This window comes from Sapajus apella, unplaced genomic scaffold (genome assembly GCF_009761245.1).
Source record: "Sapajus apella isolate SASKATOON/1434 unplaced genomic scaffold, GSC_monkey_1.0 scaffold47, whole genome shotgun sequence".
Lineage (NCBI taxonomy): Eukaryota > Metazoa > Chordata > Mammalia > Primates > Cebidae > Sapajus > Sapajus apella.
Window position 1 is genome coordinate 10,021,523 of NW_022436987.1, and position 12,604 is coordinate 10,034,126.

The following is a 12,604-nucleotide window of genomic DNA, read 5'->3' on the forward strand; positions in this document are numbered from 1 at the left end:
ACCCAGACAAAGATATCACATGAAAACTACAGACCAATATCCCTTCTGTGTATAGAAACAAAAATCCCTAACAAAATACTAACAAACTGAATCCAACAGTATGAAAAGATCACTTTGTGGTCAAGTGATATTGGAATGAATGAGTTGCTGAGTATTAGGAAATCAGTCAATGTACTATATCATAGTAATAGAATAAAGGGGAAAAAAACCACATGATAATTTCAATAGATGCTGAAAAAACATTTGACAAAATCTAACACTTTTTGTGATTAAAAACATGCTAATAATAGCAGGGAAGTTCCTTAGCCTGATAAAGGATATCTTTAAAAAACACGTATCTGACATCATCCTTAATGGAAAAAGACTGATGCTTTCCCCATAAGATCAAGAATAAGATCTTAGGGTTTTTGCTTTGAGCACTTCAACACTGTACTGGAGGGTCTAGCCAGAGAAATTAGAAAAAAAAATAATAAAGCCATCCAGAATTTTAAGGAAGAAATAAAACTCCCAATTCACAGATCGTGTGATCTTTTACATGGAGAATCTCAAAGAACACACACACACACACACACACACACACACAACTAGAACAAATACACAAGTTTAGCAAAGTTACCAGATATAAGATCAGTATACAAAAATCAATTGTATTTCTATATACTGTCAATGAACTATTGTAAATTGAAATTAAGAAAGTACTTCCATTCACAATTGTATTAAAACAAATAAAGTAGTTGGAATACATTTAACAAAAGTTCAAATTTTATACACTGGAAACTATAAAAACAATGTTGACAGAAATTAGAGAAAAACCAAGTAATTGAGAGGCATTTCATAGTAATGTATTTGAAGACTCAGTATTGTCAACATGACAATTTTTCTATATTGATTTATAAATTGAGCACAATTCTTATTAAATTCCAGCAGGCCTTTTTAAGGATAGAAATGGACAAGTTGGTGCTAAAATGTATACAGAAATACAAATGACCTATAATAGCAAAAAAAAAAAAATTGAGAAATAACAAAGTTGGAGGACTTTTATATACGACTTAATTTGAAATCTTGTTTTAAAGCTAATATAATCAAGGCACAGGGTTGAACCTGTAGATCAGTGAACAGAACTGACAGTCCAAAAAGAAATTCCTGCATTTGTAGTCAATTGATTGTCAACAAAGAAGCCAAGACAATTCAAAAAAGAAAGGGCAATTATTTTCTTCTCCCCTGCCCTGCCAAGAAATAGTTCTGGATCAATTAGCTCTCCACTTGCCAAAGAAAGGACTTACATCCTTACCACATCATGTACATGGAAAGTAACTGAAAGTAGAGCATAGGTGTATGTATAAGAACCAAAACCATGAAACTTCTAGAAAAAAATATAGAACACAGTCTTTGTGACCTGGGGTTGAATAAAGCATTTTTAGATTCAATACCAAAAGCACAATCTAATAAAGAAAAAAATGCAAAATTGGGCTTCACCAAATTAAAAACTTTTGAATATCAGAAGACATCAGTAAGAGAATGAAAAGGGAAACAATACACTTAGAACATATTTGCAAATTATACATCTGATTAAGAACTTGTATCCATGATATATAAAGAAGTCTTACAACTCAATAAGTCAAACTACTCAATTTAAAAATGGACAAAAGATTTGAGATAATTTGGTGAACGTAATTTGGAGAAGGATTTAAATGAATGGGTAATTAAAACATGAAAAGATCATGAACACCACTAGTCATTAGGGAACTGAAAATTAATACTACAGTGAGATACTACTACACAAACTATAATAGCTGTAATCAGAAAGACAATTCAAAAATACTAACTGTTGGCAAAGATTGGGACCCTTGTGCATTGCTGATGGGAATGTAAAATGGTATAGCTACTTTGGAAAACATTTTGACAGTTTCTAGGCAGTCAGTAACTGGACACATCAGCTTATTATATGAGCCAACAATACCACAGCTAAGAATTTACCCAAGAGAAAACATGAGCACTCAGAGATGGTTATGTGAATGCTTATAACATCATTATTAACTGTAGAGTAAACCTGGAAACAATAAAAATATCCTTCAACTTGTGAATGAATAAACATCATATGATTTATCATTACAATGGAATTCAGTTCAGCAATTAAAGGAATAAACTTCTGATACATGTTGCAACATAGATGAACTTCTAAACATTATTCTAAGTGAAAGAAGCCAGGCTCAAAAGATCATATATTATATGATTACATTTATATGAAATTCTTGAAAGACAAAACTTAAAGAGACAATAATCACAACAATGGTGGCATAAAGTGAGAAGAGGGATTAACTGTAAGTAGGCATGAAGGAACATTTTGGGTGTGTTGAGAATGTTCTAAAACTGGATTGAAATGATTGTTGATAACTGCAAATATACCAAAATTGTTGAACTGTACACTTATGTCGTGGGCTAAATATTTGTGTTCCTCCAAAAATTCATGTGTTGAAATCCTATACCCCAATATGATGGTATTGGGAGATGAGGCCTTTGGGTGGTAATTAGGTCATTAAGGTGTAGCTCTCATGAATGAGATTAGTTCCCTTATAAAAGAACCCCAGAAAACTCTCTAGCCCTGTTTCCCACTGTGTGAGGATACAATGTTAAATTGGTGCTCTGCAACCTGGAAGAGGGCAGTCACTGGAACTTGAGTAGGCTGGCACCTTAATCTCAGACTTTCAACTTCCCTAACTGTGAGAAATAAATTCCTATTTTTTATAAGCAACTCAGTGTATAGTATTCAGTTATAGCAGCCTGAACTAAGGCATTTTACAATGGGTACATTTTAATGGTATGTAATTATATGCAATAAAGTTTTTTAAAAAGAACAATAATATGTTAAGTGTTATAGTTCTTTGGGTGGACTCATCTCAGCTGGGAGATTCTCACCTGAGGACTTTCATGAGATTGCAGTCAGATGTTGGTTGGAGAAGCACTTATCTGAAGATTTGATTGGGCTGAATTTCCAAAATGGATTACTCATGTGCCTGTTGGCTATTTACCAGTCCATCTAAATATGACCCCTCCATGGGCTTCTTCCAGTTTGTTGGCAGCATTCTCAGAGAGTAGGAAGTGGAAACTGCCAGTCCAGTTAATGGCCCAACTCAGAACAGAATGTCACTTCTGCCATATTCTGTTAATCAGAGCAGTCATGAGGGATATTGAGATTCCAGGGGGTTGGTAAATAAATGCTCTGTCTTGATAGAGGAGTGACAAGAATACATTTCGGAAAAGTGTGTGGGAGAAGAGATAATGTTGTGGACATCTTTAGAAAAGAAATGCTACATTTATCTTACCTGTTTTTACTATTTTCTGTAAGATAATAGTTATTAGGAGTCCATACCATTAAAAAGTAAATTATGTAATATACCTCGTGTCAACAATTTTTGATTAACTGCTGTTTCATTGTAGTTACTGCTTTAACCAAGAATACTTGAATATGCTAAGTTTAATTTCTTAAACTAAATGTTTTTCATTTGGAAAAATCGTATGTTCTAAACAATAATATTTCCAGATCATCATCTAATCAATTAATGATTGTTTGGTATATTCATTGTATTACGTTGAGATTGCACTAACATTTATGAATCACCTATTATGCATAACATCTTGTAAGATAGGTATTATTATCCAGCTTTTACAAGGGAGAAAGCTTGCCATTATTAAGCACAAAAATTATGATTTGAAAGTAGTTTTCTGAAACTCAACTCCAATGAGTACTCTTAAGAATTTTTTTTGTTTTTTGTTTTTGAGACAGAATCTCACTCTGTCATCCAGGCTAGAGAGTGCAGTGGCACAATCATGGCTCATTGTAGCTCCCAACTCCTGGGCTCAAGCAATCCTCCCTGCTCAGTCTTCTGAATAGTTGGGACTACAGGCATGGGCCACCATGCCTGACTAATTAAAAATTTTTTTTTATTTTTGTAGAGATGAGAACTCGCTCTGTTGCTCAGGCTAGTCTCAAACTTTTGGTTTCAAGTGATCCTCCCGTCTTGGCCTCCCAAAGTATTAGGATTATAGGTATGAGCCATTGTACCCGGCCAAGAGCTCTTTTTTCTTAAAAAAAAAAAAAAAAAAATTCTACATATTGAAAATTTTTAAAAGTCTATGTCTTGAAAGTACATAGATCGTGAGTTTATAGCTTGTAACTATAATATAATCAGCACCCAGATCAAGAAACAAAACGGGAGGCTGGCCAAAATGGCCAATTAGAAGCAGCTAGTGTGCACTGCTCTCATGGAGAGAAATAGAAGGGGTGAGTACATACAACACCTTCAACTGAAACATCCATATACACACATTGGGATTCATCAAGAAAACAACTCAACCTCCAGAGAATGTAGAAAAGCAAGGCAGGATGACTGTCCACCTGGGAATGACACAGAGCCAAGGGAGCCTCCCTCACCCAGGGAAGCATGAGTGAGTGAGCAACCCTGGGGACCTATACTTGTCTCAGATCTTTGCAACCCTTGAGTCAGGAGACCCCCTTCATAAATCCACTGCACCAGGGTATGCAGTCTGATATGCAGAACTATGTGGCATCTTGGCAAAGTAGCTTCTCAGGCACATGCAGAACCCCAGGAGCTGTAGCTACCTGGGCTTCCAGGCAAAAGCAGTTGCAGCTCAGCAAAGCAGGAGGTTAGACTACCATACAGACCCCTAAGAAGCAGCTGAATTCAGGGGGCTGAGCAGCAATAGTTTGCAGGTCCCATGTCCACAGCACCTTATAGGATAAGACCACTGGCTTGGAACTGTAGCCAACCACTGGTAGCAGTGTTGATGGAGCTCCCAGAGGGAGGAGTGGGTTACCATCTTTGCTGTTTTGCAGCCCTAGCCATTGTTGCCTTCAGTGTAGCCACCCTACGAAAATGCAGCCAGCTTGCTTTTTTATGTGTGTCCCTGACTGCTCTTCTCCTCACTGGGAAGGACCTTCCAACTGAGGTCACCTGCCACTCTTGCCACTGTTTTTTAGCTGGCATTGGTTCCGAGCCTTCCTGGAATGTGCTCCAGGTGAAGGGACAGGCCGCTATAGCTGTTTTGCAGCCTAAGCTATTGTTGCCTTCTGGCTCTAGGGAGTCCAAGGTAAATAGAGACATGCTCATGGATAGGAAGAATAAATCTCATTAAAATGGTCATACTGCCCAAAGCAATTTATAGATTCAGTGTTATTCCTAACAAACTACCAATGACATTCATCATAGCCCTAGAAAAAGCTATTTTAAAATTTGTATGGAACCATAAAAGAGCCCAAGTAGCCAAGGCAATCCTAAGCAAAAAGAACAAAGCTGGTGGCATCATATTACCTGATTTCAAAGTACATTAAAGAACTACAGTAACCAAAATAGTATGGTACTGGTAGAAAAACAGACACATAGACCAATGGAACAGAACAGAAAGCCCAGAAATAAGGCTGCATGCCTACAACCATTTGATCGTTGACAAAAACAAGCAATGAGGAAAGGACTCCCTAGTCAATAAATGGTGATGGGATGAATGGCTAGCCATATGCAGAAGATAAAACTTTATCCCTTCCTTACACCATATACAAAAATCAACTAAAGATGTTGATTTTTAATGTTTAATGTTTAAAACATTAAAGACTTAAATGTAAATCCCAAAACTATAAAATCCCTGAAAGACAAGTGAGGCAGTACTATTCTGGATATAGGTACTAGCAAAGATTTCATGACAAAGATGGCAAAAGCAATCACAACAAAAGCAAAATTTGACAAATTATAAAGCTCTAATTATACTAAAGAGCTTCTGCACAGCAAAAGAAACAATCATCAGAGTAAACAGATAACCTATAGAAAAGGAGAAAATTTTTGCAAACTGTGCATCTGACAAAGGTCTAATATTTAGCACCTATAAGGAACTTAAATTTACAAGAAAAACAAACATAAAAAAATAGGCAAAGGATATGGACAGTTTTCAAAAGAAGACATACATACGGCCAACAATCATATGAAAAACAGCTTGACATCACTGATAAATGCAAATCAAAACCACAGTGAAACACCATCTAACACCTGTCAGAATGGCTGCTATCAAAAAGACAAAAGATAATAGATGCTGGTGATGTTGGGGAGAAAAAGAAACACTTATACACTGTTGTTGGGAGTGTAAATTAGTTCAGTTATTGTGATAGACGGTGTGGTGATTCCTCAAAGACCCAAAGACAGAATACCATCTGATCCAGCAATCCCATGACTGGGTATATATCCAAAGGAATATAAGTCATTCTAATATAAAGACACATGCAAGTGTATGTTTATTGCAGCACTATTCAGAATAGCAAAGACATGGAACGAACCTACATATCCACCAGTGATAGACTGGGTAAAGAAAATATGGTACATATACACCCTGGAATACTATGCAGCCATAAAAATAACAAATAAAATGAAAAAAAAAATTCATCACAGCTAGTGAAGCTGTGGGGCTAGGACTCATTTCTATGATTGTATTCAGACTTGAATCCAGATTCTGTTTTACTGTATAATTTGGGCTCTATCGGTGTCCATAGTGGAATGAGTAATAAATAATTATTATAATTTTTCTAAAAGAAAAGGCAAAGAAAAGAAAATATGGTACATATACACCATGAAATACTATGCAGCTATAAAAAAAATGAGGTAATGTTTTTTGCAGAGACATGGATAGAGCTGAATGATGAGAACACATGGACATAAAGAGGAGAGCAACAGATACTGGGGCCTACCTGATGGTGGAGGGTGGGAGGTGGAGGAGAATCAGAAAAAAATATGAATTGGGTACTAAGCCTAGTACCTGGGTGATGAAATAATCTGTACAACAAACCCCATGACACAAATTTACCTACATAACAAGCCTGCACATGTACCCCTGAACCTAAGATAAAAGTTGTTTTTTAAAAAAGAAACCAAATATTACCCACACCTCAAAATTACCTGTCATTCCCCTTCCAATCATATGCCCCAGAGATAATGATCTTCTTGTTTAACATATGGTTTTGAACAGAGTATGTACTTTTGTGCCTGGATTCCTCAACTGAACATTATATTTTTAAGTACCATCCATATTGTAGTTCATTCTCTTTGCTCTGTAGTGATCAATTGTGTAAATATACCACAAGTTACTTATTCTACTTTTGATAGGTTTTGGATAAGTTCCCTGTTTAAGGTACTATGAATAGAATGAATATGAATTTTTTTTAACATGGAATGAATACTTATTTAGCTACCAATACTGCTCTCCTTTTCCATGTCATTTGAGAAAAGCATGTTATTAATTACATTGATAGAGAAATAACTCATGAGTTATAATATTGTGGTTTAAGGTTTACATGTTACTTAATCTTACTGATTTATAATTATGATTTTAGAGTTTTTATAACTAAAAGAGATGTTGGAAGTTGTTTACATCAACTTGGTAAGAAAATTTCTATTGATAGGGAATTTTTCTTTTTCTCCCTTTTTATAAAGAATATCCACTTAGCATCCATGGGTAGATATGTAAGGTGAGTTCAATACATGAAATGTCTTTGTTGCCTGAGCTTAAGGTATCTAGACAAAATAGCCCAGCAAGTTACAACTTAATGATGTCATGAAATAATTTAGATTGAACTCCATTATGGTTCACTTTATCTAAATATTTTTAATAATTATTTTTCATGTAAAGCTGTACATATAGGGCACATTTTACTCCTATACGTTACTATATATATTTTTTGAAAGGTGAAGAAGAAAACATTTTCTCACAAGCATCATTCAAACTTACGGAAACTCAACAAGAAGAGGAAACGGAGAAGAAAGACAGCAGAAAATTACTTCGGGAAGGTGATAATTGGCTAACAGAAGAGGCACAGAATGAACAGCAAACAAATGTAAAAGATAAACTTTCAATGTGATTATGTTAAGGTGAAATATAATACTGTTAGTACTGGCTTCATTAATTTTGCCCAGAACAAGATTTTTAATGTAATAGAATTTTAATTTTTTTTTTTTTTACTGATAAGTTACTATAACTGAAATATTGCTTGGGTTACAGAAAATACAATTATTTGTTCTAATTCTATCATACTAGAGCAACAAACTGCATTCAGTTTTAAATGAACACCTTTTACTTAGTTTTATAAAAAATACATTAATTTCTATTCTGATATTTTCTTTTGCATATGTTAAGGTATAGAGAATATATGCATGTTATTAAAAACAATGAGGATAATCTACATATAATAGCAATACAGATTCATTCTTAAATTTCAAAATTTAGGCTTTTAGGGAAAGGAAACATCCATTTCTTCTGAAAAATTATCCTGTTAATAAATGCCAATATAAGAATATGGGTTTTTTTTCCTCTTACCCTTTGATACCTGTAACTAATAAAATGAAAGTAATAGACTTTGGATTTGTGTGATAATTTGGAAACACAATACTTTTATTCACAAAAATGGTATAAGAAGATTAATAAGTCTTATGCCTAGGAGTTATGTTTTTAGTTGTCTGAAGATAGCATTCTAGAAAGAAAACTTAGAAGGGCAGATAAGAGTATATTTGAGAATAACCATTATAGGAAATAGTACTGACTATTTTTTAATGTTTAATCCTAAGTGTTCTCATTTTAATGTGGATTTTGCAATATTTATGAAAGATAAAGTAAAGTTGTGGTTGTTTTCCTGTGTGTACAGATTGAACAGGAGGCATCACTGGACCTGATTTTAGTAGAAGAGTATGACTCATTAATAGAAAAGATGAGCAACTGGAATTTTCCAATTTTTGAACTTGTAGAAAAGATGGGAGAGAAATCAGGAAGGATTCTCAGTCAGGTTTGCTTTCAAATATCTACTTTTAAACTACAAATTAATTTTTCTCAAATCTTTATAAAAAGCAAAATCTAATATCATATAATGGTTTAGGCACTAGTTCAACAATGACATGGTTCATTAAATTATTTTTTCCAAAAATTCACACATATATGTAAAACAGTTATATATAATATGTAGATCATGCTATTATATGTATGACAGATATTTGACCATATTAATGGGATTTAATTTATACTAAAGAAATGATAAAGATTTACATTTTCTTGAATGTTGAGGTTGAAAAGGACCGGAAAAATGATCTAGTTCTAACCACTGAAATGTAAGCTTCATTTTTTTCACTTGCCCTCCCTTTACTTTACCCAAGGCCGGAAGCTTCATTTCATGCTAGAACCATGGAAAAACACTTTCATTTTACCACCCAGACTCAGGGTTATATCTGATTGGTTCGCATAACAGCATCAGGTTAACCTTCCCAAAGTATTACTCTCATTAATTACTTTAATAACTAATTTATGAAATGCAAAAACATAAGGGTAAATTTTGTAAAAGACATGTAAGTTCGTCTCATTGAAGTTCCTTAGGGATAAAAATGTAACAAATGTTGTATTGTTTTGACTTTTTTTTACTACTCAGGACTAGACTAGAATAGAATTCACATGACCTTCAGTAAATTAGGAATAAAAAGCTAAGGAGAAGAATGGAAACATTTAAAAATTGGGACATAGTATGTATGGTTAGTCTTCTTTAACTTTCAGGGGCTTTAGGGTGATATCTTCCATTCTGATTTTTTGGAAAGAATTAATTGTAGGCAAGTTTTAAATAAATTATTAACTTAAAGACATATTAATATTCCAAAATACAAATCACAAAACATTATACTCAGCCACAAATAGATATTCTGATTTTTAAAGTGAACTTTATTTTAATTGACATTTAGGTTATGTATACCTTATTTCAAGACACTGGTTTATTGGAAATATTTAAAATTCCCACTCAACAATTTATGAACTATTTTCGTGCATTAGAAAATGGCTATCGAGACATTCCTTGTAAGTATTAACATATCTTATTGTTTAAGTTCAAATAATATGGATTTTGAAACTCTTTGTCATCTTCCTCTTCAGATAGTCCCTTAAACACTTTTAAAACTTCATGTTTGAATTTTTTTTTTCCTTGAGATGGAGTCTTGATCTTATCGCCCAGGCTGGAGTGCAATGGCGCAATCTTGGCCTACTGCAACCTCCGCCTCCTGGGTTCAAGTGATTCTCCTGTCTCAGCCTCCCGAGTAGCTGGGATTACAGGTGCCCACCACCACACCTGGCTAATTTTTTGTATTTTTAGTAGAGACGATGTTTCACCATGTTGGCCAGGCTGGTCTCAAACTCCTGACCTCTGGTGATCCATCAGCCTCAGCCTCCCAAAGTGCTGGTATTACAGGTATGAGCCATCATACCTGGCCTGAAAAAATTTTTAATGGAAATTTAAAAAGAAAATCTGTATTTTACTACCTAGATTTAACAGACTACTGCTAACAGTTTGTCTGTTTTCTGTTAACATTTTGGTATATATTCTCCAAGAGCTCTTCTTACATAAATTTATTTTTTTGTAAAGGTGGTCATAATATTGATACATATTTATAATCTGCTTTTTCACCTAGTTGTTATATAGTATACATCTTTCTATTTTAAATATTATTTGTCTGAGTACTTTATCTTTTCAAAAGTTAGTCAAGAGTTTCAGAAAATCATTCACTTAAAAATGTTTAAAATTTATCATATAATTGCAGTGCTTAACTGTATTCTGATTTATGGAATAATTTAATGGCTATTAGATATTATGTTTGAATATAATTTGGATTCCAAATTAGGAAAAGATAGGGCTGTCTTTATGTATTGTCTACAGTTTCCCTCCATGTGGACAAATTTTTTGGGAAATTAATTCTATAAGAAGTGAATTGTTCTTCAATTGGCATAACTCATTAATAATGTTTAATAATTTAAGATGAGTTATGTATACTGTCATTTTCACTTATAAATTATGCATTTAAGAAGTGGTTGAATTTTATAAATGGAATATAGCGTTACTTTAAGATGGACTTCAAGGGAAATGGAATGGAAAGAAAGAGGTGGTAAGGAGTGTTCACCGTCAGCTTCAATTAGGATATATTAGTTAAGAAAATAGTCTCTGGACCTAACTTTTCTAAACTTTAAAAATTTGTGAATGGGAATAACAATAGTACCTACTCCTTAGGTAGCCATAATATAAGATAATTCATATAAAGCACATATCAGAATTCATGATACTTAGTCAATGGTCAGTAAAAGGTGGTGATTCATTAATAATAATTAAGCTCCCAGTGGATTGACACCATGTCATGTCTATAGGCAAAACAGTATCATATTACCTACTAATGCATACATATACATTAAATAATTGTTGAAGTGTTGCATTTTTATTGGATATCTATGTTAACTGCAATGATTAGATTCACATAGGTTATCTTATTTAATCTTTTTTTGGAAAAGTTGTATTACCTACCTTTTATAGGTGAGAAGTAAACTCAGAAAGATCTTTCCCAAGATTATAAAACTAGGTATCAAAGTAGGATTTCAGTTTTAGGTCTATGTGACTTCTAAAGCCTATAATCTTTACACTATACCACATTGCCTTTTCACATAGTTGAATTTCAGTAAATCAATGTTTTATTGACCGTATATAATGTGTCAGACACTGTGCTGGATGCTTTCACATGTCATTTAGCATTTAATTTCTATAGCGAGCCTGGGACATAGTATTTCTGACCCTTTTTGTGGGGAACAAAAATGTAAGTAACCAGAATTTGTAACTGTTCTGTGTACAAAACTGTTTTGTGTGCAAACATGAGTTTCTGTAATCCAGACACTTAAATGATATTCTTGAAAGTCACAAAATAGCAAACTTAAGAACATTTTCCAATGCTTTTTAATACTCTTTGGTTTAATACTGCCTTTTCTTTGGCCCCTTTACTCTGTTTTCATAGCATATGGGAAAGCTTTTAAAAGAGAATTTTTTTAAGCACCTCAAGAGACTTTAGGTGAAATAAAATTCAATTGTGGGGAATTATTGTCATACATTTGTTACAAAGATATACTATGACTAGGAAATTCTTGTACTTTTGAAATGTTGTATGTCAAACCTAACAGAAAAACATTTTGGTGACTTTAGATCACAATCGTATACATGCCACAGATGTCCTACATGCAGTTTGGTATCTGACAACACGGCCAATTCCTGGCTTACAGCAGATCCACAATGCTTGTGGAACAGGAAATGAAACAGGTACTTCCTTCTACAAATCTCTGTTAATTATTTGATTAGGAATAATAAATCAAGCTTTCTCATTTCATTACCTCTGTTCTTTTAAATTTTTCATTAGATAACCTTTTAGTACATATGAAGGACTGTGTAAGTTTTTTTTTAACCACTTATCCCCAAGTTCTACTGTGTAAGTTTTGATGCATAATAATGACATGAACATTTTTAAACCTGTTACCCATCTTAAGAGGTAGATTAACATTCAGTACTGCTGGATCTATCATGCTTCCTTCTTTGCCCCATTCCATTGTTTTCCTCACTGAGGTAGCCACTATCCTGAATATTATGATAATTAATCCTTTGCTTTTTATTAAAAAAAAATTCTTGTTTTTTTTTGTTGTTGTTTCAAGTGCATCACATATATTTCAAGTGTATAACATTCTCAAACCAAAGAGAACATGTTTAAAAGCCTTGAAA

General features: G+C 33.6%; 1 protein-coding gene across 5 annotated transcripts in view; it reads left to right on the forward strand.

Annotated features, from left to right (window-relative positions):
* The window catches only part of PDE3B (phosphodiesterase 3B), a 207,790-nt gene that overhangs the window by 164,435 nt on the left and 30,751 nt on the right, over positions 1 to 12,604 (forward strand). For 4 of the 5 annotated variants that reach the window (XM_032241018.1, XM_032241017.1, XM_032241021.1 and 1 more), the window contains exons 8-11: positions 7,743 to 7,891; positions 8,696 to 8,833; positions 9,771 to 9,882; positions 12,038 to 12,151. In XM_032241018.1, the coding sequence (XP_032096909.1) occupies positions 7,743 to 7,891; positions 8,696 to 8,833; positions 9,771 to 9,882; positions 12,038 to 12,151 (513 nt within the window). The remainder of the gene's footprint in view (positions 1 to 7,742; positions 7,892 to 8,695; positions 8,834 to 9,770; positions 9,883 to 12,037; positions 12,152 to 12,604) is intronic. The other variant, XM_032241020.1, reaches the window with a different exon arrangement.